Source organism: Plecotus auritus, assembly GCF_963455305.1.
Source record: "Plecotus auritus genome assembly, chromosome: 2".
NCBI classification, from domain to species: Eukaryota; Metazoa; Chordata; class Mammalia; order Chiroptera; family Vespertilionidae; genus Plecotus; species Plecotus auritus.
In genome coordinates this window covers 35,820,388-35,843,157 of record NC_137771.1, presented here as the reverse complement: position 1 = coordinate 35,843,157, position 22,770 = coordinate 35,820,388, and the positions used below count along the sequence as shown (strand labels likewise).

Genomic DNA, 22,770 nt, shown 5'->3' with positions numbered 1-22,770 from the left:
GCAGAAAGCACTATGAGCACTCTCACCAAGAAGTGCTCTCAAATAAAATCAGTTTGAAGCAGTTTTCATTAAGACGGACTGAATGTGGCATTGTGAGAAACACTTTATCAAATATAGTGTTTTACTTAGTGATTAGCTATATACGAGTTGATGAAGCTCCCCAAATCCTTTGTAATCCCACCACTCCAATAAACATTTAATGAGTATATAAGTTCAAAAAGCCTAGCAGAGGATTTAAACCTTCAATCTTGTTTTTATTTACTCTTGGAACTCAATTTCTCACTTCAAGTGAAGAATGCTGGTGCTTGAAGTTCATCTGTTGCCCTGGTAAAATTAATGTGCCTCCCTCAGCTTAAATTAAACATGTGATATTTAAGATGAAAGAAATTTAGTAAGAATGCCACAGTATCAGCCACACTTGCCTTAAAATATTTGAACATCAGCAAATTGTTTTCTTAAAAATGACTCATTCAGAAGTTTAAAAAATAATGGTGGAAAAGATTTGTTTTTAATTCTCAAATGTGAACTCTTAAAAGGAGATACAAAGTATGATAACTGAATTCTGCAGTATAGCAGTTACCAGTGAAAACAAGTTTGGTAGAATAGTATAAACCAATATTTCCCACACCTGAGATCTTTTTGGGTGTATATAACTTGCTATTTATGTATCTTTGGGCCAGTCATTTAGCTTTTCTGAGCTTCCTCATCACTACAATATTAATGTTGATATTAGCTAAAATAACAAAAGCGTAATATGCTAATTAGAACGGATGTCCTTCCGGACGTCCTTCTGGATGAAGGGGCAGCAGCAGGGGCGAGGCAGAGGCCCCCCGCCACTGCCATGGTAGGCGGGGGTCAAGGCAGAGGCAGAGGAGGCAGAGGCTCCCAGCCGCTGTGGTGGCAATGGCGGCAGCGGAGTCCCTTGCATGAATTTTGTGCACCGGGCCTCTAGTATGTGTATTATTTGGTTGATGAGCGTAATAAATCTACCTGCTTAGATTTAATTTTGAAAAATTTATCTATCATGTGGATAAAACACTCAATTTTAGAGTAACACAGTAAGCAGTGAATAAACTATTGAGCTTTAATTTGAAAAAGAAAAATGAGAAAAGAAAAAAGCCCTGGACAGGGGGAGAAAGATTAGGACAGCTTAGGAGTCCAAAGAGGTCAGTTGATTTTGGTAGAAACCTAATATGACACAAAACATTTAATTACATGAACCAATGATTTTCACCTTTTGGAAACACCAAGGTACTAATAAAAAACAATCCATTGGTTCATTAAAAATACCCCAAAATTAATAAGAGTTTATGTTCCTCTGGGTATCATCAGTCTAAATAAACCCAAAAACCAATTTATTGTATAAGTTGCTTATTAAAAGTTCTTTTGTCTGTTGTGTACTGTATATTTAAATAAGTATCTTCATTTAAAGTTATAATGTTTAAGGTATTCATACTATATCTTACAGTAGCTTTTTAAAATGAAATTTAAAAGAAGTCTATCCCTATTTTTGGAGCTACAGTTTAAGTTACAAAAAGCTCTGACATCTTCCAGTTACTTCAACTGCTTAGCAATCTTGCTGGAAAGCAGAGACAGATATATCACAAATACATTCTTATCAAAGAGTGAATTGAAAAGTAAATTATTTCAAAGCTATAATTAGATATTCTTTCAAACATGTTTATGTCCAACAATAAATAATTGTTTAAATATTAATAACATGGTCATACAATGAGTCTACAACTATTAAAAATCCTGTTAAAAAAAGTATTCAGCATTACTTACAAGCATTCTTGCAAAAAAAGTTCAACCTGAATCAAACAAAGTTTTTAGACCTAATTTTTCAGGAAATACAGAGATAGAAGAACAAGTTAAATAATACCACAAAGAAACAAACACACAAATCCAGAATTTGGAACAATATATAAGTTATCTAGAATGATTTCTTCACAAAGCACATGTCATGAAAAAAAAAAATAAACAAAAAATGGAGGCAGTGCTTGCTTAAAAGAGATTTAAGATATCTAACAACCAAATATAATTCATGATTCTTGAGTGGATTGTGCCCTCCCCCCCAAAAAAAGAAAAGTTAAAAAAAATAGATGATATTAGGGAACTGCTGTTAATTTTGTTACATGGTACTGTGGTGATGTAGGAAAATATCATTATATTTGGAAAATGCATGCAGAAGATTTTAGGGATAAAATCTGATGTTTGTAATATATTTTAAAATGGTTTAGTAAAAAATAATAAATATATAATGGTATATGAAATGTTTTTGAACAGTTTTAAGTTTTAATAATTTCAATCATGTAACTACTACAAACTAAAAAAATCATTTGAAACTTTATATTTCTTTTACATTTGTTTTTGTGAATTTTCAATAATAAATTTTAAATTTATTTTCTGTTCTAGTAAATGTTTGCAATTTTCAGAGAAGAAATTAAACAAAAATTTATCAAAAAAATTATTCATCAAAATCCTTAAATAAGTACAAAAATGTAAAGAATTAAATTTCAAATGATGCTCTTTTATAAGTGAGTAGCAGTTCAACTTTTGAAGCTTTAAACTTCAAAACTCCATTAAAACTTTTAAATGCCCTTTATATAGAAGAAGCAAATATGGCAAAATTGTAGTAATTATTAAATGTATAGAGAATTTTGGGTGTTTATTGTCTATTCTGTTTTACTTTTTCTATATTAAAATCATCTTAATAAAAAGTTAAAATATAACTAAGAAAATAATCATATAATATTAAAAGACTAAAAAAACTTTTAACATGACTTAATTTTATATTAGTCACAAATATACTCATTGAAATATATTAAAAATTATGAAAAAAACATATATCATAAAGTTAACCATAAATCTGTGTTAGAATATTTTCTTTTTGCTTTTCAGTATTTCCCATAAACCTGTATTTATGGAAACTACAAACATGTATTATAAAGAAGTAATTCTTCAAAAATAATATCCACTTAATATAGATATAAGAGTTAGAAATAGATGCTTAAAAGAGTCTGTATGATGAGATATTCCACTATTTTTAGGGTAAAAAACAGTTTATATTTCTTAATCTATCTCATTAAACTCAGTGATAGCTCTAAGTTTGATCACTAACTATTGTCTTGCAATTCAATTTTTAAATTTGTTTTAAACAAATTTTTCTTTAGGTCAGAGTTTAACATACACTAGAAACTAGAATTTCAGAGGCATCCTTGAATCTATTCTCAAAATTCTGTGCCCTCTTTAATTCCAATAACTTTCCCTCTACTCCATCTACACACTATTCCTTCCTCTCTTTTTTCCTTCATTCATTAAACATACGAGAGGCCCCGTGCACGAAATTCATGCACGGTGTGTGTGTGTGTGTGTGTGTGTGTGTGTGTGTGTGTGTGTGTGTGTGTGTGTGTCCCTCAGCCCACCCTGCACCCTCTCCAATCTGGGACCCCTCTCACAATCCAGGACTGCTTGCTCCCAACCACTCGCCTTCCTGCCTACCTGAATGCCCCTAACCGCTTCTGTCTGCCAGCCTGATCACCTCCTAACCACTCCCTGCCAGCCTGATCGACGCCTAACTGCTCCCCTGCCAGCCCAATTGCCCCCAACTGCCCTCCCCTGCTGGCCCAGTCACCCCTAACTGCCGTCCCCTGCTGGCTTGCCCCCCCCAACTGCCATCCCCTGCAGGCCTTGTCCCTCCCAACTGCCCTCCCCTGCCGGCCTGATTACCCCCAACTGACCTCCCCTGCTGGCCATCTTGTGGTGGCCATCTTATGTCCACATGGGGGGGGCCATCTTGTGTGTTGGAGTGATGGTCAATTTGCATATTACCTCTTTATTATACAGGATAGAGTATTTCCTATGTATAAGAATGTAAGGTTTGCCAAAACCGGTTTGGCTCAGTGGATAGAGCGTCGGCCTGCGGACTCAAGGGTCCCAGGTTCGATTCCGGTCAAGGGCATGTACTGTGGTTGCGGGCTCATCCCCAGTGGGGAGTGTGCAGGAGGCAGCTGATCGATGTTTCTCTCTCATCGATGTTTCTAGCTCTCTATCCCTCTCCGTTCCTCTCTGTAAAATATCAATAAAATATATTAAAAAAAAAAAAAAAGAATGTAAGGTTTACACAGTCACAGCTCAAAAGAAAAAAAAAAAAACCTCAAGAAGATATATATATTATATATATATGTATATATAGATATATATATAGATATATATAGATATATATATATAGATATATAGATATATATATGGAGTGAGAGAAAGAATAATTATAAGCAATGTGTTAAGTGTAACAATAAAAGCAGAGGGTATCATTGCAAAGTATTAAAGGAGTGGCTGCGGTCAATGTTAGAGTGAGTAGTGGAAAAGTCAGGAAAGGTTAAGTCTCAGAAGAAGTGTAGAGTCAACCAGGTAAAAAGCAGAAGGAAGCCATTCCTGACAGTAGGGAAACATAAAAAAAAAAAAGAGTAGAATTATGGGAAAATACAAATGGTACACTATTGCTAGATCTACTAAGTGTAAGGCAGGGAATAGGAAAAGCTGAACCTGTACAAATAAGCAGAAACCAGATTACTGATTTCTGCCAGGTCTCGACTGCTGTGTCAACAGAGTAATGGCATAGAACCTTCTTGCTCCAAATGTACCCTCTGATTCTGGTTATAAATGTCAATCTACTTGATTTCAAGATCACAAAGCCCATTTCTGAGTTTAAGGAAGAATCTTTTTGTTGTCTAAAGTGACTTTTGGGAAAAATATATTGCAGCTATTAGATATATACCACTAGATGGAATAATCATTTTGGGAAAAGACTGAAGGACAAATCCTTTAGCAAGAACCTGTCAATCATGTAACTGAAAAGAATACAAACAAGTAGCCTGGTCCCTTTTAAGCATGTCTACTCTTTTTTATTTCCCTACAGAAAAAACAGCCCTGTATCAAGGCCTTCTGTAAGAGCCAGCAGTACCCTATCACACTACTGCCCCTCTGAAATGGGCATTTTGGTGATGATTATGTTGGTAGATGAACCAGAATCAAAATCAAGTCTTCAAGCTGAAAAAAACAGAAAACATTAAGCATTGCCCCAGGCCTGGTGGTAAACCTATGGGATGTGCTTTTTAACCAGAAAAAGTAAGATTGCACTTACATCTCGGGCTTTCACATAGAAGGCCTCTTGAAAAGCAGCTTCTAATGAGCCAATAAAAAATACAGGATGGCAGTCTCCATATCTATAGGAAAAAGTATCTTTATTAATTAAAATACATTTCAAATTAACTTCTAAGTTACACAAGTCTAAACAATGACTTAAGTAAATTCAAGGCTAATGTCTCTTATGTACAGACCAAACATTAAAACATTTCTTTAAAGGCTTGAGAATGAGCTTCATTAGTTCTTAGAGTTCTTCTTGGCCTATACTGACATATTAGAACAGTAGAATTTTAAGTACATCTAGCAAATGTATTTAATAAGTGCCACAAAACCATGACATTTATAAATAGCAGTTCCAGGTTACCCACAGTCATAAGATTTTGCTAGCTACTGTGGCCTTAACTTTGCATTTTAGTTCATTTATTCTGGAAGTCCAACAGAGAGGGGAAAAATGGTATCCTGCATAGTTTTCAAATTATACTATTATATTGGAAAATAGAACTAAAGAGAAATGTCATTTACATGAAAATTTATGGTTGAATATTTAAATCCTCTTTACTTAAACAACTTTGGAGAATCTCAAACGCTCATGTAAATCTCATGTAAATGCACATAAAACATGCGATATTAGACTCTTAAAAGAAAAAATGCTAAATGATTCCAAACAAAAATTAAAAATTCACTTCCATTTAAAATTATCTTTTTAGCCCTAGCCAGTTTGGCTCAATGGATAGAACGTCTGCCTGTGGACTGAAGGGTCCTGGGTTCAATTTCAGTGCCTGAATTGTGGGCACATGCCCAAATTGTGGGCTCGATCCCCAGTGGGGGGCGTGCAGGAGGCAGCTGATCAATGATTCTCTCTCATCATTGATGTTTCTATCTCCCTCTCCCTTCCTCACTGAAATCAATAAAAATACATTTAAAAAAAATGAATAAGAAATAAAATTATCTTTTTATGTAATGTTATTTTGAAGCATATTTTGTTTGCCCTAGGATACACTAAAAAGTAGTATTTTATAAGCATATTTTGTTTGCCCTAGGATACACTAAAAAGTAGTATTTTATAACCTAGTCCTTTGGGACTACAGTCAAAATGTTAAATTAGTGATCCATTACTTGTGCTTCAATAAAGAAAGATACAAAGCCCGGCCAGTGTGGCTCAGTGGTTGAGCAATGACCCATGAACCAGAAAGTAATGGTTTCCCAGTCAGGGCACATGCGTGGGTTGCTGGATCGATCCCCAGTAGGGAGCGTGCAGGATGCAGCTAGCTGATCAATGATTCTCTCTGATCAATGATGTTCCTATCTCTCTCTCCCTCTCCCTTCCTCTCTGAAATCAATAAAAAAAGAAGAAGAAAAAGAGCTACAGAGATAAGATGACTACATCTCTGAAGTGGCATAAATGGTTAACTAGTTATTTGACATTGAATATTACATGTTTCACTATTAGGACTATATAAGTTGACAAATATAACCTTTGAATACTTTAAGGTGAAATAAAAAAAAAAATCAATTTATGATTAAAACTGCTCCAGAAAAATACAGTGGCATTAAAAGAACATCAACTTTATATAGTTAATATCCTAACCCTACCTTGAAGAAAACTCTGCTGTAAATTGTAATAAGGCATCTCCTTCATTTTCTGCGTTTTCTGGCACTAAAAAACAAACAAAAGAAAAAACAAAAACAAAAAAAACAAAACAAATAGACACAAAAAACAAACCACATAACATCTAATCCCACATATAAGAAATATATTTAATCAATAAAGAGAAAATAAGATTAAGTTTTAGTTTCTGTGATATATCTGAGGAGACATTTTAACTTGATATACATTAGGAGATTTCATCAAATTTTAAAAAAGAAACTTAAAAAAATTCCAAGCTCATAAATTTTGGAAAAGCAACTGACACAATATTGCTAATAGGCATTTAAAACGTGCCAGGCATCACTCAGAATTTCAATGTTTTCTTGAAATGACATCTTGTGACTAAATTATATAAAAAGAATCTCAATTTATTTTAAAGACCTATTAATCAGGAAAATAGTCAATTTAATGCAAATATACCTATTTCTTCTCCCAGGAATTCCCTAATTTCAGAATAAATGATCCATTTAAGGACTTATTTTAAGGATCATTTTGCATATAGCAACCAGTTATGGTTCTACAGTATGCATCTTATAAGTGAGGAAGATAGTTCATTTATTTATTTTTTCTTCCAAAGATGAGTACCAGTGAGTGGAAAAGTAATACTACTATTGGTTTGTTTGTTTTTTGTTTTTGGAGATATGGTCAATTTAATTATAAGATTTTAAAAAAATACAACTTAATGCTTAATTCATTAAAATATTTAAATAGTAAAAATTTTGATATTTCTAATAAGATGTGGGGAGACAACTACAGTCACAGAAAGTCCAGCTATGTGTTGAACAAACTCTAGGTTTAAAGTAAAGGGACAGATTCATAGCTAAATACAAATGTGAAGCAAGTTACATTTCCTTGCATTTTAATGAATTTTACTAAAGCATTGGGAATCACTAGGCTTAATAAAATCAAAACTCAAGAGGCTCTAATTCTAATGAATAATGCTTATTTGTTATATTTTCTCTTTCCAAACCCGAAAGTCAGTAAGAAACTTTTAAGTTCACTACTCTTCATAAGTTTTTGCAATAAAAGGGAGAATTATAATGCCGGACCCAAAGAACTATTAATACTCACTCATTGGAGATTTTCTCAGGGCAGTTGACGCCATGCCAAATACTTCTCCATCATCCACCCCAAATTCAGGAGCATCTTCAAAGTCATCTCCATCACTATCACTAACCATATGAACATCGGTGCTTTGCTATTTAAGGAAATCAAATTTCAAAATATAAGTTATGCAATCACATTTAGCATTATAAAAGTTTTATTAAATAAGGAACCATTTGTTAGAGCAAAGCTTAATATTTTTCAGTTTAAGGCTTACATATATTTCTAAACTTGCTGTGATACCCCTAGAATAAAGATTGGAGACGGAGGGAAAATAAAAGGTGCTTACAAACTTAATGAAGGCAGGGATTTTTGTCTATTTCATCCCTAGCCTATAGTAACACAATTAAGTGCTCAATAAATAATTGCTCAAAAAATGAGGTAACAGGTACAATTGGAGAGGTCAGAGACAAGGTAAGCTATATGAGACTTTTACAAAGCTCGCACTAATCTATGTTAGTCAGGGTTATGTTTGAAAAGCGAAGGTAGCATTTTCAAACTTGGCACTTCTTTACTGCAATGGTTCTCAAAATTTTCATTAGTAAAATATGGCACACTATCCTCACAGTATTATTGGAAGATAACATAAAATACACTATGAAATTTCTATCTTTTAAAATATGGTATGCTGTGTACTTAAGTTATAAAAATGAGGAAACTATTTGATCCTTTAGTCAATGCAGAAGAGCCTAACTTAGAGATAAATATTTGCCAGAAAAGCATTAAGAGAAACTTAGAATCAAAGACTCAAAAACTTAGCTAGATGGGATATTAGAGTTCAGCCAGTTACAGAATCAGATTTTAAAGCCAGAAGGGATTTTAAAGATCTCTCATCAGTGATTTTCAAATTTCTTTTCACAGGGTTACCTCCTTCCCCCAACCCCAAGCAAAACATTATGCAAAATTACAATGCATATAATATATGAAAAGGCCACTCTGACTGATGCAGGGAGAGGGCATTAGGGAGCCCAATGCTCCTGGCGTTTGGCCTTTTCTCCCTCATATCCCTTTGACAGCTGTGGTACCTCCAATGGCTCTCAGGACAGGATGGAACACTTTTAAAAACCACTGGCCTAGTGAGTCTAACAGCTCCAAATGAGGAAGCCAAAATATTTATTCCATTTGACTCAGTATGTTTAGCATTTCTTCCTTGGGCATAACCAAGCATTAATGGCCAGAATTGTAAGATTTTCCCTCTTATTTTAAAGACAGTCTTCTCAATGGTTTGAATAGAGAAGGTAATGAACATATACTTATTGGATAAATAAAAATGAATGGTCCTGGCCCTAAGCAGTCTATCTGCTATCCTGACTGTATCATTATTTCTCACAGAAGCCTTGGTTATATTTGTGATCATAATCCTACTTTAGTGTTTTGCTTTGTAGAGCCAAGACCTCTTCCTGATTTTAACAGTTCAACAGCTTAAATATTTAAAAAATATTTCTTATTTCAAGGCAGTGAGGGAGCCTCCTCCACAAAACAACACATTTACTAAGACCACAACTGTGCTTGAATTCCCTCTGTATTTCAGGCAGGCAGATATCTGGAGTATGAAGTTCCCTTGAACTTAGAGGCTCAGGCTTAAACAGGTAAAGGCTCAAAACCTTAAAGATACACTACGTGTTCCTTTAGGATGCTCACCCAGGCTCACAGGCAAGAGGAAATAAACAAAAGGCCAGTATGACAAACTTCCTCAAATTCTTATTAGCTAAGCTATCATCTTAGCCTTCTATTAGTCTTGCCTAGTATTCACCCCTTCTTTAAGAGTCATCAGGTTAAATAGGAGGGTTGGAGAACACAGATGAAAAGAAAGGGATTATTCTATGTATCATCTTTATTTCTTACCCCCTTTTATTTTAGTCCCCATATCTATCCTCTTTCTCTGATTTCAGTTTTCAATCAAATAGCAGTCCCTTTCCATAGCAACAGTACTTAACCTCATACTAGGATGGTGATTTTAATTTTGTGCCTATGTAACCCATTATTCATTTGTCTTCACAAAGTATAGCGTTCCCAAATCTCTGAAGAGCCCAAGAAAGTGAAATCCTACAACGATAACATCTTCAAAGGAAGGTATCTAAAAAGCCGATTTTGTTGAAAAAGTATATTTCAAATATGAATTATTGAAGTATCTGCAAGAATGAGCTACTTAATTATGTATAAGGAACTCCCAGTCTCCTTACATTTTCTTATCAGCCATCTAACAGGTTAGGAAACGCTTTATCTAAAAAATGAGATAAACAACCTTTTTATCATTAATGTTTGCTGATGCAAATAATAATCTCTTGGTTCAGTGATGGCTGCCTTAAAATTCTTTAAATACAAATAAGCTACTTATTCAGAATTTTAAAAAATAGCTAAAAAAATTGTGATTCTATTTTAGCTATTTATTACATTAATTTATTCATTTTGTCATTTAACAAATATTTATAAGCCCCTACTAAGTGCTACACTGGTTGGACCCATGTGAAAGATATAGATTATGGTCTCTCAAGGAACACTATATAAAATATAAAGATAATTATAATACCTAGTGATAAGTATTATGACAGATAAGTTCAGAGGACAGCATTTAATGCACTGGAGGGATTAGGGCAAACTTCCTAGAGGAGATAATAACCAAACTGTTTGAGATAAAAATTTAGGACTCAGATATACTTGGCACTGAGGCAGGCTTAAAACTGAAGCAGATATTCCTTTCACCAACTATTTATTATATCAAAACACCAAGTTAAAAAGTTGGGGAGATGAAACATAGTTCCAGCCTTCAAGAAACTCCTATTCTAAAGGAAGGCATATTTAGTTGCAAATATGTCTTTTTCAGTGTGATCAGAGATATAACAAAAGATTAAGCAAAGGCTATTGGAAAATAAAGAGAGTGATTAGTTACTATAGGACCAGTGAAGAAGACTGTGTAAGGCTTCACATAAGTGCTACTATTTAACCCATACCTTAAAAAAAGATACCAATGTTGTGGAGCATGTGTAATGAAAATTTGATGGGGAGGGAGTTGTACTCTAAGCAGACAAAAAACTCAAGCAAGGAATTGGATATTTTTAAAAATCAATAAAGAATCCAGCAAAGCAAATCGATTATTAGCTCTATGCATGGAAGAGGAATGTGGACTGGCAGGTAGGACAAAAGGTTTGATGGGTCTAGATGTGGCAGTCCTAAAATCAGCACACTAAGGTATTTGGACTTTACTCGGATGGCAATAGGGAAAGCACTAAAGGTTTTTAGGCAGCAACTGTTCGAGGGAATAACTGATGGCTGTGTGTGTGTGTGTGTGTGTGTGTGTGTGTGTGTGTGTGTGTGTGTGTGTGTTTGGGGTGGAATGGTAGCATATGGCAGATTAGACTTGAGGACATGAGAAAGGAGACTTATTTCAAAGTTGCAAGTGAGAGAACTCAAGAACCTATATTTGAGCCATAGCAGTGGGAACTGAATGAAGGGGACAGACTTAAAATAATATACTTCAGCAGAACTGATGGGAAATGTTGACCAGCTGGACTTAAGGATCAAGAAAAAAAGAAAGATTAAAAAAAAGAGAGAGAAAGAGGTGAATATGACACCAAGACTTGGGTAACTTAGTGGTTAGAGACAGTTAGGTCCTGGGAGGGAGGATGCTGAGACTAGTTCTCAGAATTTGAGGAAGCTGTAGGACATCTAGGTAATAACATCTAGTAGGCAGCTGGAAAAAAAAAATCTTACCAGCTCAGGACAGAGGCTCAGAAAAGATTTATATTTGGAAGTCATCAGTATATACATAATAGTTGAGATTATGAAAATGAATAAGATCAATCAGTTAAAAAATAAAGAAATAAGAGTGATAAAGATAAGAGTTTACAGAATATATAAATATTTCAATTGGTGAAGGAAGAGAAACAGAAAGAGAATAGATAGATAAGCTGTCAAAGATAAGAAAGTCAATTGAAAGAATCTTAGAAGCAAGGTCTGAGAAAATGTCAATGGACAATAACTGTAAAAAGGTTCAATAGGATTGTAATTAAGAAAGAGATAACTATTGTATTATGACAAGAAGTTATAAACAATGGTTTTAACATTAACTGTATTTAGAATCTGGTTTTTATTATTCTTGGGCTCCTCCTCCACTGTTCACTGAGGAATGGACAATTCCCAAGGAGCTTGGTCCAAGGGGTCCTTACACTGTCCCACCCAAGGAGCTGGGAAGAGGAGAGATAGGTACCTGGGCACCCAAAGATATGGGAAGATCATCAAAAGGGGAATCAGAAGCAAGGGGAGAATGGGAAGGAGAGAAAAATGTGGAACTATCATATATAAAATGTATTTGCAGGTCCAAAAGATGAATGTAAGAAATAAAATTTCCCCAATTTATGGATTGCAATTAAAATTTATAATCGCAATCCCATAAATTCAAAACTTAAATTTAACTACTTATCTCAAATATCTCCTTCCTAATGTAAGACTTACTAAGACAGTCAATAGCAAAATGGTAATTGTCTTGAAATATATAAAGTCATATAGGAGAAGGGTTAAAACCAGAAGAAATAAGTAAAACTACTGGGTGGAAGCTACCATTATGGGTTCCAGTTTAATATAAGAAAACTATCAACAGACAGCTGCTCAACAATGGAACTGGGTGCCTCATGAAGACAGAACTCTATAATTAGAGGTAAAACAAAGGTATATTTTGAGGGGATACTTTGGGTGAGCTCTTTCCGTATACGGACTGTGGTCCTAATGTCTGGAACCTAGAAGACATTAAGCGATGTTTAAATGAATGAGGGATGAATGGATGGAAGAGTAAAAACTGAATTAAAAATCCCTTCGTTTTTATAACTCTATGACAACATAAAAACCACAGCTTCTTTCCCATTTCTCACCAGCTCCCTGGAGGAGGTAGTATTTATAGTTAGCTAGGGAATAATAATGGATTCATCTCAGATAATCAGATTTTAAGATATTCCTAAGGCTGTGTCTACTTTAGTTTGGCAAAGCTTCCTAAGCCCACTCTCCCTTCTCTAATTAACCTAAAAAGTATGTCAGTTTCACAAACATTACTCCTCACTCTGTGACACTGACTTCTCACACATAATGGCAAGGGTAAGAGAAGGAAATAAAATGAAGTGAAATAGGTATCTGACACCTCTCAGATAATGGAACAATTAAGAATTTTGGATGGAGCTAGTTGGCCACTTTTTAATGTTAGTGGATTTATCCATTAAAAAGTTGAAGCATAATCTACTTTAGCCATTTAAAATATACTCAGAAATATTAAAAAGAAATATTTCAATAAATTATTTCTTCCAAACATGAAATTCATTATCATTTTTTCTTTCAAGAAAATTAGTGAGATGAAATGCTAGAAAAAAGTATGTGGGTTCTTTAAAGGAAATCAACATTTTTTGAGGCCCAAGAAAACAGTATAGTAGTATTTGTAGCAAGGGGAAAACCTTATTTCTATGTGGATTTCTGAAAATGTTAAAAATCAGACTAGCAAATGATCATTTTCACAGGATGATCATAAACTACAACTTCACTTATGCAGTCCCATATCTTTTTCATACATTTAAGTAATATAAATACACATGCAGAGTATGGCTGGAGAGGTCCTGTGGCAGTTTCCACAAGGAGTGTCCACAATATATAGTCAGTTTAAATAAAAATTTGCAGCCATTTTTTATATAGAATGTAAGTGGGAAATGATTTTATTGAACTAGCCCAAGCTTTGCAAATACTTTCAGGCTTTAGCCTGAAAAAGATAGGTATAAATAAACTTTTTCTGTGCTATTTAGTTATGCTCTCTGTCATGTACACTTTTTAAGTCATGGTAATGATATTTCCTAGCACATAACAGGAGCTCAAAAAATACTCTTTAAACTGATAAGCTATAATGTTCAGGCCCATTTTCCCATTCCCTTATAACCAGTCATAGTTAGACACAGAGTGCTATTTGAAGCCATGGAAAAGGTACTGCCTTTTAATATCACTCAGCCCCACAAAGACACACACACAGGGACATCACATACACAAACATGTTCAATCTTATCTGGCCCTCTACTTTGTTTCCATAGCACCCTATGTACACTGATTGCTATCACTGCATTTATTGTAATACTAGAGGCCCAGAGCATGAAATTCGTGCATGGGGGAGAGGGGAGTGTGTCCCTCAGCCCAGCCTGCACCCTCTCCAATCTGGGACCCTTCGAGGGATGTCCTGGTGGGATCGGGCCTAAACGGGCAGTCGGACATCCCTCTCACAATCCAGGACTGCTGACTCCCAACCACTCGCCTGCCTGCCTTCCTGATTGCCCCTAAATGCTTCTGCCTGCCAGCCTGATCACCTCCTAACCACTACCCTGCCAGCCTGATTGATGCCTAACTGCTGCCCTGCAGGCCTGGTCACCCCCAACTGCCCTTCCCTGCTGGCCCAGTCACCCCTAACTGCCCTCCCTTGCCGGCCTTATCGTCCCCAAATGCATTCCCCTACAGGCCTCGTCGCCCCTAACTGTCCTCCCCTGCAGGCCTGGTCGCCCCCAACTGCCCTCCCCTGCTGGCCTGGTCACCCCCAACTGCCCTCCCCTGCCAGTGCAATTACCCCTAACTGCCCTCCCCTACCAGCCTGGTCACTCCTAACTGCCCTCCCCTGCTGGCTTGGTTGCTCCTAATTGCCTTCCCCTGCAGGCCTGGTCCCCCCCAACTGCCCTTCCCTGCAGGTCTTGTCCCTCCCAACTGCACTCCCCTGCAGGCCTGGTCCCCCCTAATTGCCCTCCCCTGCCGGCTTAGTCACCCCTAACTGTCCTTCCCTGCCGGCCTGGTTGCCCCTAACTGCTCTCCCCTGCTGGCCTGGTTCCCCCCAACTGCCCTCCCCTGCAGGCCTGGTCCCCACCAACTGCCCTTTCTTGCAGGCCTGGTTCCCCCCAACTGCCCTCCCCTGCAGGCCTTTCCCTCCCAACTGCCCTCTCCTGCAGGCCTGGTCCCCCCCACTGCTTTCCCCTGCCAGCCTGGTCGCCCTAACTGCCCTCCCCTGCAGGCCTGATCGCCCCCAACTGCCCTCCCTTGCAGGCCTGGACCCTCCCAACTGCCCTCCCCTGCTGGCCATCTTGTGTCCACATGATAGCGGCCATCTTTGACCACATGGGGGCAGCCATCTTGTGTGTTGGAGTGACTGTCAATTTGCATATTACTTCTTTATTATATAGGATGTCATTATTATTAGTTTACTAATGTATCATCTTTGACTCTGAGCATCTTGGTATAGGTACATTGTTATTCATCTTTGCACAGAAGGTGCACCAACTCAATGAGTTCAAGAACCTTCAGAATCAATCCTAATAAATGTACTCAATCTTAATAAATAGTCAGCAGCAAAGAAAATGCCTGTTAACCTGACAAATCATTTTAACCAATCCACCCAAATTCTGTCTGCTGAAACATGAAACTTAAAGAACAAGAAAGACCACATTAGCCATAACCTTGCATGGAAAGTTTCTGCCTTAAAGAGTTTACTAGTGGGGGGAGAGGGGGTTTGAAAAATTTACTGAGACTTTATTCACGCTACATTAACTTTATCTATTCATTGCTGTGGCAGATAAAAAAGAATAGGAAGTGGGCAGGTGTGTGGAGGATAGGCCTTATGTTCACTGAAAAGCTGGCTAACAGGCTTACCTCCTCAGACTGCTCCCGGGTCTGTGCAGGTGAAGATCTCCTTCCCACTGTCAGTCGATGGCAGGGATAAGAGAGCCCTGATTCAGCAAGACACATCTGCAAAAAGTAGAATCCATCATTTGTAAACAAAATAAGGCCATGTTTTACAAAAGGTTTTTACTTCTGGGATATTTTTTATTATTTCTGAAGCTACATTAGAAAGATCACTCTAGTAGCCCAGGTATTACATTACCAGGAAGGCTCTTAAAATTTGAAAATGTTTCCATATACTAATGTTACAATAGTTGAGGCTATTTATTATTCATTAGACAATAGACTTGGGTTCCAGGAAACTTTAACAAGCCTAAAATAAACCTATCATATACATATCCCTCCCCCTTAACATGTCTGTTACCTTTCTAATTAGCAGAATAATACCTCAGTTTCCTAATTCTGAGAGAGGTACTCTATAAATCTTTTTTGGAGGTTAGTGATGGATTTTTTAAAAAAGGTTTCCACACATCATAACTATGTCGTTTGTGCTTTAATCATAATTAATCCACAATTTTAGATCATTATTATAGCTTATGAATCTATAATGTATGTAAAACACCTAGCACTTGTTCAGTTTATTGTTCTTATTACCATTGTGATTTAAAACACTACCCAAAGAATTTGCCTAGTTTAGCCCAAAGCAATATATATTTACTTCTATTAAAGTTTACAGTGGGTCACATATTAAATAACTATTTTGAAGTTTAAATTAAATTTAGGCAAATATGAGGAAATATGAGTGCATGTTACTGTTGTCTACATAGAAGAATTAAAACAATATTAAATAGCCAACAGAGGTGTTTTTCATGAAAAGAAACATATGTGTATTTAATGTAGCAATTATATAAGGTAAAGTTTCTTTTATTATTATTAGAAATAAAATAAAATATCCAATAGCATAAAAACATCCATTAGTAACTTTTGAGGAGGTGTGGATTAAACTGAGAAAACCCAAATATCTGTAAATTCATCTGGTTAGAGGTCTTGTTTGTTTTTGCATCTAGATGTTTTGGAATTATACTTAAAAATTCTAGAAGACCTGATTATTTTTTAAAACAATGTTTTTAAATTGATTTCAGACAGGAAGGGAGAGGGAGCGATAGAACATCAATGGTGAGAGAAAATCATCTATCAGCTGCCTCCCGCACGCCCCCTACTGGGAATCAAGCCCACAACCCATGCATGTGCCCTGACCGGGAATCAAACCATGACCTCCTGGTTCATAGGTCAATGCTCAACCACTAAGCCACACTGGCCAGGCTGATTGATTTTTTTTAATGCAAAAAATGCATTGATTTTGTCCTTTCTATTCAATCATATTCATCAACATAATTGTCATAATTAGCTCAATTTATTTCATTTCAGAACAAATAAAATCAAAGCTAAGATGGACAAGAAGCATAGGTTAAATTTCAAGGCACATTACCTTCACAATATTTTTCATTTGAAAAAAGTCCCCCACCCCTACCATGAAATTCTCTGGTAATCAAATAATAATGATGGTAAACATCACTGACAATCAGAAGCAGTGTGGTATAATGGAAAGAGACTTGGACCAGGTACCAGAAAAATCTCTATTCAAGTACTACTTAGACTCCTGATCTTGGGAAAGTCACTTCTCTATTCTAAGCCTGAGTTTCCTCATTTACTAATTGAGGTGAGTAATCCCTGCCCAGACTATCTCAAAGGACTTTTGAAAGGGTTAAATGTAATAAGGTAAGTAAAAGTTGGCTTTGAAACTACACTGAGTGGCCAAATTACTATGATCTCTGAACGCATATTAATCTGGCCACTCAGTGTATATCCTATATAATAAAAGGCTAATATGCAAATTGTCCCCTCGACCAGGAGTTCGACCAGCAGGCAGGCTGGCCGGACCCCACCCATGCATGAATTCATGCACCGGGCCTCTAACATATATATATATATATATATATATATATATATATATATATATATATATATATATATATATATATATATATATATATATATATACTGAGTGGCCAGATTATTATGCATTCAGAGATCATAATAATCTGGCCACTCAGTGTATAGTGATATAGGCAGAAGAGCTGTTATCATTCCAATGGTCATTATTTTTAGGACCTGGAGAAGGAAATGGTGATTAACTTCCAACTGTGACTAGCCTACCTTTGCATTCGGCCCAGTCACAGGAGGAAATGCTCATTAAAAGTACATGGTTCTATAAATGGTGGCTCCTAAATGGGCTTGTCTCTACAGTTATCTACATTAACCATCTCATTCCTTAAAAAATTAAAAATGGAACTCCCATTTGACCCAGTAATCCCACTTCTAGGAATATATCCCAAGAAATCAGAAACATCTATCAGAAAAGATATATGCAGCCCTATGTTCATAGCAGCACAATTTACAATAGCTAAGATTTGGAAACAGCCTAAGTGCCCATGAGCAGCTGAGTGGATTAAAAACCTGTGGTACATCTACACAATGGAATACTACACTTCTGTAAAAAAGAAGGAACTCTTACCATTTGCAACAGCATGGATGAACCTGGAGAGCATTATGCCAAGCGAAATAAGTCAGTCAGAGAAAGATAAATATCACATGATCTCACTCATTCGTGGAATATAATGAACAACATAAACTGATGAACAAAAACAGAACCAGGAGGAAAAATATCCCATATAATAAAACCCTAATGTGCAAATCAACCAAATGGCAGAAAGACTGGTCGCTGTGATGCGCACTGACCACCAGGGAGCAGTCGTTCAATGCAGGAGCTGCCCCCTAGTGGCCAGTATGCTCCCACAGGGGGAGCACTGCTCACCCACAAGCTGGGCTTATGGCTGGCCAGAACAGTGGCGGTGGTGGGAGCCTCTCCCGCCTCTGCGGCAGTGCTAAGGATGCTCAGGGGATGTCCAACTGCCGGCTTGGGCCCACTCCCCGCAGGCAGACATCCCCCGAGGGGTTCTGGACTGTGAGAGGGCGCAGGCCGGGCTGAGGGTCACCCCCCACCCCAGTGCACGAATGTCGTGCACTGGGCTTCTAGTTTTAGAAGAGAAGTAATCCTGTTATTTGCAGATTTTTAATAGTTCCTATAACTTTTGTGATATTATACTATGTTAGTACAGTTTTGGTAAATATTATATTTAAAATCATTTTTCTTGAAATATTAATGCTTATTGCATGTAAATGGTTAGTTATTTCGTATCTACAATCTGGTAAAAGATTTATTTGGTACACTAGAGGCCCAGTGCATGAATTCATGCATGGGTGAGGTCCCTCAGGGTGGCCTGCAGGGACTGGGCCCCAGCTCGTGCCCCCATACTCGCAGCCCTGCAGCCCCGCCTGGCACCTTGCTGTGGCCTGGCACCGCCCTCTCATCTATTCCACCATCCCGCCTACTAGGCGGTCGATCAGGGCCGGGACCCCTGCCCAGCTCCCTCAGCACCTGGGAGCCAGGCAGCAGCCCCGTCTCCTGCCGCCGCCACTGTTCACAGTCTGTGGGACTATTGATCAGGGCTGGACCCTCCGCCCAGCTCCCTCAGCGCCTGGGAGCTGGGTGGCGGCCCCGCCCCTCGCCACTGCAGCTGGTCGCCGTCTGCGGGGCGATAGGCCCCTGCTTGCACCCGCCTTGACCTGGCGCTGCCTGCTCACCTGCTCCACCATCCCACTGTGGTCCTGCTCTCGTCAGGGCCCATCAGGGCCCGCAGCGCCTCCAGTGCCGCCCACTGCCAGCACCACCAACGCCCACTATGTTCCGTGCCGCCCCCTGGTGGTCAGTGCACGTCATAGCAAGCAGTTGAACTTCCAGTCGAACAATTTGCATATTAAAGCTTTTATTATATAGGATTGTAAAAATAAATAAAATAAAAACATTAACCATCTCAATAGCTATTAATCATTCCTGAGGAGAGTGGCTAGCACTTTCTCCTTGGTCTACAGCTAACCAAGTGAAACTCTGCATTACTATTTCAGGTCCTAGTAATCACAATGCACTAAGGAAATTAAAAGGTCAAGAATTTCTGGATGACTATATACCCAGTATTGATTAACTATAAGGCACAGTATCTGTCCCAAGGGAACATATATATTAGTTGGAGAGGCAAGAGCTACACAAAGAAACAGGTACAGAAAAAGGAATACCAGTGAGTAAAGATGGGATTATATCTCCACCAGGCAATCTCTGTAGGGCTGAGGAACCCTTAGAGGAGCAATAGTAACTCAAAGAGTGATTTCAAGAAGTTCGGACTAAAATAAATGTTTACTGGGACTCATCACCTAAACTTACATAAAAGATGTGAGTGAAGTGAGAAGGCTTCGGTTCCAGGCTCACTAAATCTTTCAATTGTCCAATAACTATGGGCAAAATCACTTGACATTTCTATACTTCAGTTTTCTTAGAAAATGATGTATTTCAACCTGTCCTTAATTTACAAAATATAGTAATACAATCTGTTCTATCTCCCTCGCAGAGCTGGTATTCAGAGAAGATCCAATGAGATAATGTTTATGAAACCAAATGGTTATGTAATTGTAAAAGATAAATATTGTTATCATTGGGGTATTTATTATGCATACGTTGGGGAAAAAAGATTAGGGCTACAGGTTTGTTTGACTTTATAGTTGAAGAGGGCCATCTTTAAAATTTTAGACTTACATACTTTATATTAGTTATACATTATAGTAATCTTTCAAACACAAGATTGTTTTAAACCAGTGGTCGGCAAACTCATTAGTCAACAGAGCCAAATATCAACAGTACAACGAATGAAATTTCTTTTGAGAGCCAAATTTTTTAAACTTAAACTTCTTCTAACACCACTTCTTCAAAATAGACTCGCCCAGGCCGTGGTATTTTGTGGAAGAGCCACACTCAAGGGACCAAAGAGCCACATGTGGCTCGTGAGCTGCAGTTTAACGACCACGGTTTTAAACAATACAATAAAAGACTATGACTCATTTTTAAAATCTATTTTCTGGCCATGTTGGATTATAATTCTTTGACTTTCTGTCATCACACATGTAGAGATTAGAGATTCAAAACAGGTTCACAAATTAAAAATAAAGTTAAAGTAAGATTCTTTTATTATTTAATTCTAAACCCTTAAATAAATGATGCAAATTTGGGAGTATAATCTTCTGGATGCTTAGGAATGGGGAGAGGTTGAGGGAAAAGTAGAATTTTCACAGCTAAAATTTCACTAATAGATCTTACAAAAACAAACTCCAACACATTCTATATATATAAAAGCCTAAGTGACCATCCGACCAATAGCTATGACGCCCAATGACCACCAGAAGGCAGGCGCTCCAACCAGTAGCTATGATGCACACTGACCACCAGGGGGCAGATGCTCAACACAGGAGCTGCTGAGCTACAGTGATTGGCTATTGTAGTTCTTGGGTGATGCGCATGGAACCAGAGAGGAGGGAGCCCAATTCCGGGGTGCATCACTCGAGAACTGCCCTCTTGCAATCTGGGACCCCTTGGAAGATGTCAGAGAGTCCTCACAGGCCAGGCAGAGGGACCCCACCAGTGCACAAATCTGTGCACCATGCCTCTAGTTCAACAATAAAACCATTTAGCAATATATAATCTTTTTTTTTTTTAAATATATTTTATTGATATTTCACAGAAAGGAAGGGAGAGGGATAGAAAGCCAGAAACATCGATGAGAGAGAAACATCGATCAGCTGCCTCCTGCACACCTCCCACTGAGGATGTGCCCGCAACCAAGGTACATGCCCCTGACCGGAATCGAACCCGGGACCCTTCAGTCCGCAGGCCCACGCTCTATCCACTGAGCCAAACCGGTTTCGGCTAGCAATATATAATCTTGCTTTAACTTTATTTTGAATTTGTGAAACTATTTTGAATCTCTATCCTCTACATGTGTAATGACAGAAAGTCAAAGAATTACAGTCCAACTACAGATCTGTGAGATCAGATTTTCTTCCTATATTTCAACCAAAACAATATAGCACAACAGATTAAATGGAGAAAATATGAGAACCTGATTATCTTCTATGAAGCCAGATATTAAGGGGATTTGTAAAAGTGTAAAACATCACTTAACTCCTTTTATTTTCTGAAAAGTTACTTTCCATAAAAAAACTAAGAGGCCCGGTGCACGAAATTTGTGCACGGGTATGTGTGGGGGGGGTGTCCCTCAGCCCAGCCTGCACCCTCTCCTATCTGGGACCCCTCGAGGGATGTCCGATTGCCCATTTAGGCCCGATCCCGATGGGCCTAAACGGGCAGTCGGACATCCCCCTCACAATCCAGGACTGCTGGCTCCCAATTGCTCACCTGCCTGCATTCCTGATTGCCCCTAACCGCTTCTGCCTGCCAGCCTGATCACACCCTAACCACTCCCCTGCCAGCCTGATTGATGCCTAACTGCTCCCTTGCCAGCCTATTTGCCCCTAATTTCCCTCCCCTGCAGGTCTGGTCATCCCTAACTGCCCTCCCCTGCAGGCCTGGTCACCCCTAACTGCCCTCCCCTGCAGGCCTGGGTCCCCCTCAACTGCCGTTCCCTGCAGGCCCGGTCACCCCCAACTACCCTCCTCTGCAAGCCTGGTCACCCATAACTGCCCTCCCCTGCAGGCTTGATCGCCCCCAACTGCCCTCCCTTTTAGGCCTGGTCCCTCCCAACTCCCCTCCCTGCTGGCCATCTTGTGGTGGCCATCTTGTGTCCACATGGGGGCAGGATCTGTGTCCACATGGGGGCAGGATCTTTGACCACATGGGGGCAGCCATCTTGTGTGTTGGAGTGATGGTCAATCTGCATATTACTCTTTTATTAGATAGGATAGAGGCCTGGTGCATGGGTGGGGCCAGCTGGTTTGTCCTGAAGGATGTACTGGATCATGGTGGGGGTTCCGTTGGGGCATGGGGTGGCCTGGGCGAGGGGCCTGTGGTGGTTTGCAGGCCGGCCATGCCCCCCGGCGACCCAAGCGGAGGCCCTGGTATCTGGGATTTGTTTATCTTCTACAATTGAAACTTGGTAGCCTGGAGTGGAGCCAAGCCTTCTGCTCACTCTGTGGTGGCAGCCATTTCTGTTGGGCTTTATTTATCTTCAATAATTGCAACTTTGTAGCGTGGAGTGGAGGCCGAGGCCGCCAAGGGCAGGCAGAAAGCTTGGCTTCCTCCATTGCCAGGGAAACCCAAGCTTCCCTCCTGCTCTCTGTGGCAGCAGCCA

The 22,770-nt window shown here is 38.5% G+C and overlaps 1 protein-coding gene across 2 annotated transcripts in view; it reads right to left on the bottom strand.

Moving 5' to 3' along the window:
• FAF1 (Fas associated factor 1) overlaps positions 1-22,770 on the bottom strand; it is a 389,848-nt gene that overhangs the window by 127,594 nt on the left and 239,484 nt on the right. For both annotated transcript variants that reach the window (XM_080652360.1, XM_080652361.1), the window contains 4 exons: positions 15,548-15,643; positions 7,865-7,991; positions 6,739-6,802; positions 5,144-5,225 (listed from right to left, as the gene is read on the bottom strand). In XM_080652360.1, coding sequence (XP_080508486.1) covers positions 5,144-5,225; positions 6,739-6,802; positions 7,865-7,991; positions 15,548-15,643 — 369 coding nt within the window. The remainder of the gene's footprint in view (positions 1-5,143; positions 5,226-6,738; positions 6,803-7,864; positions 7,992-15,547; positions 15,644-22,770) is intronic.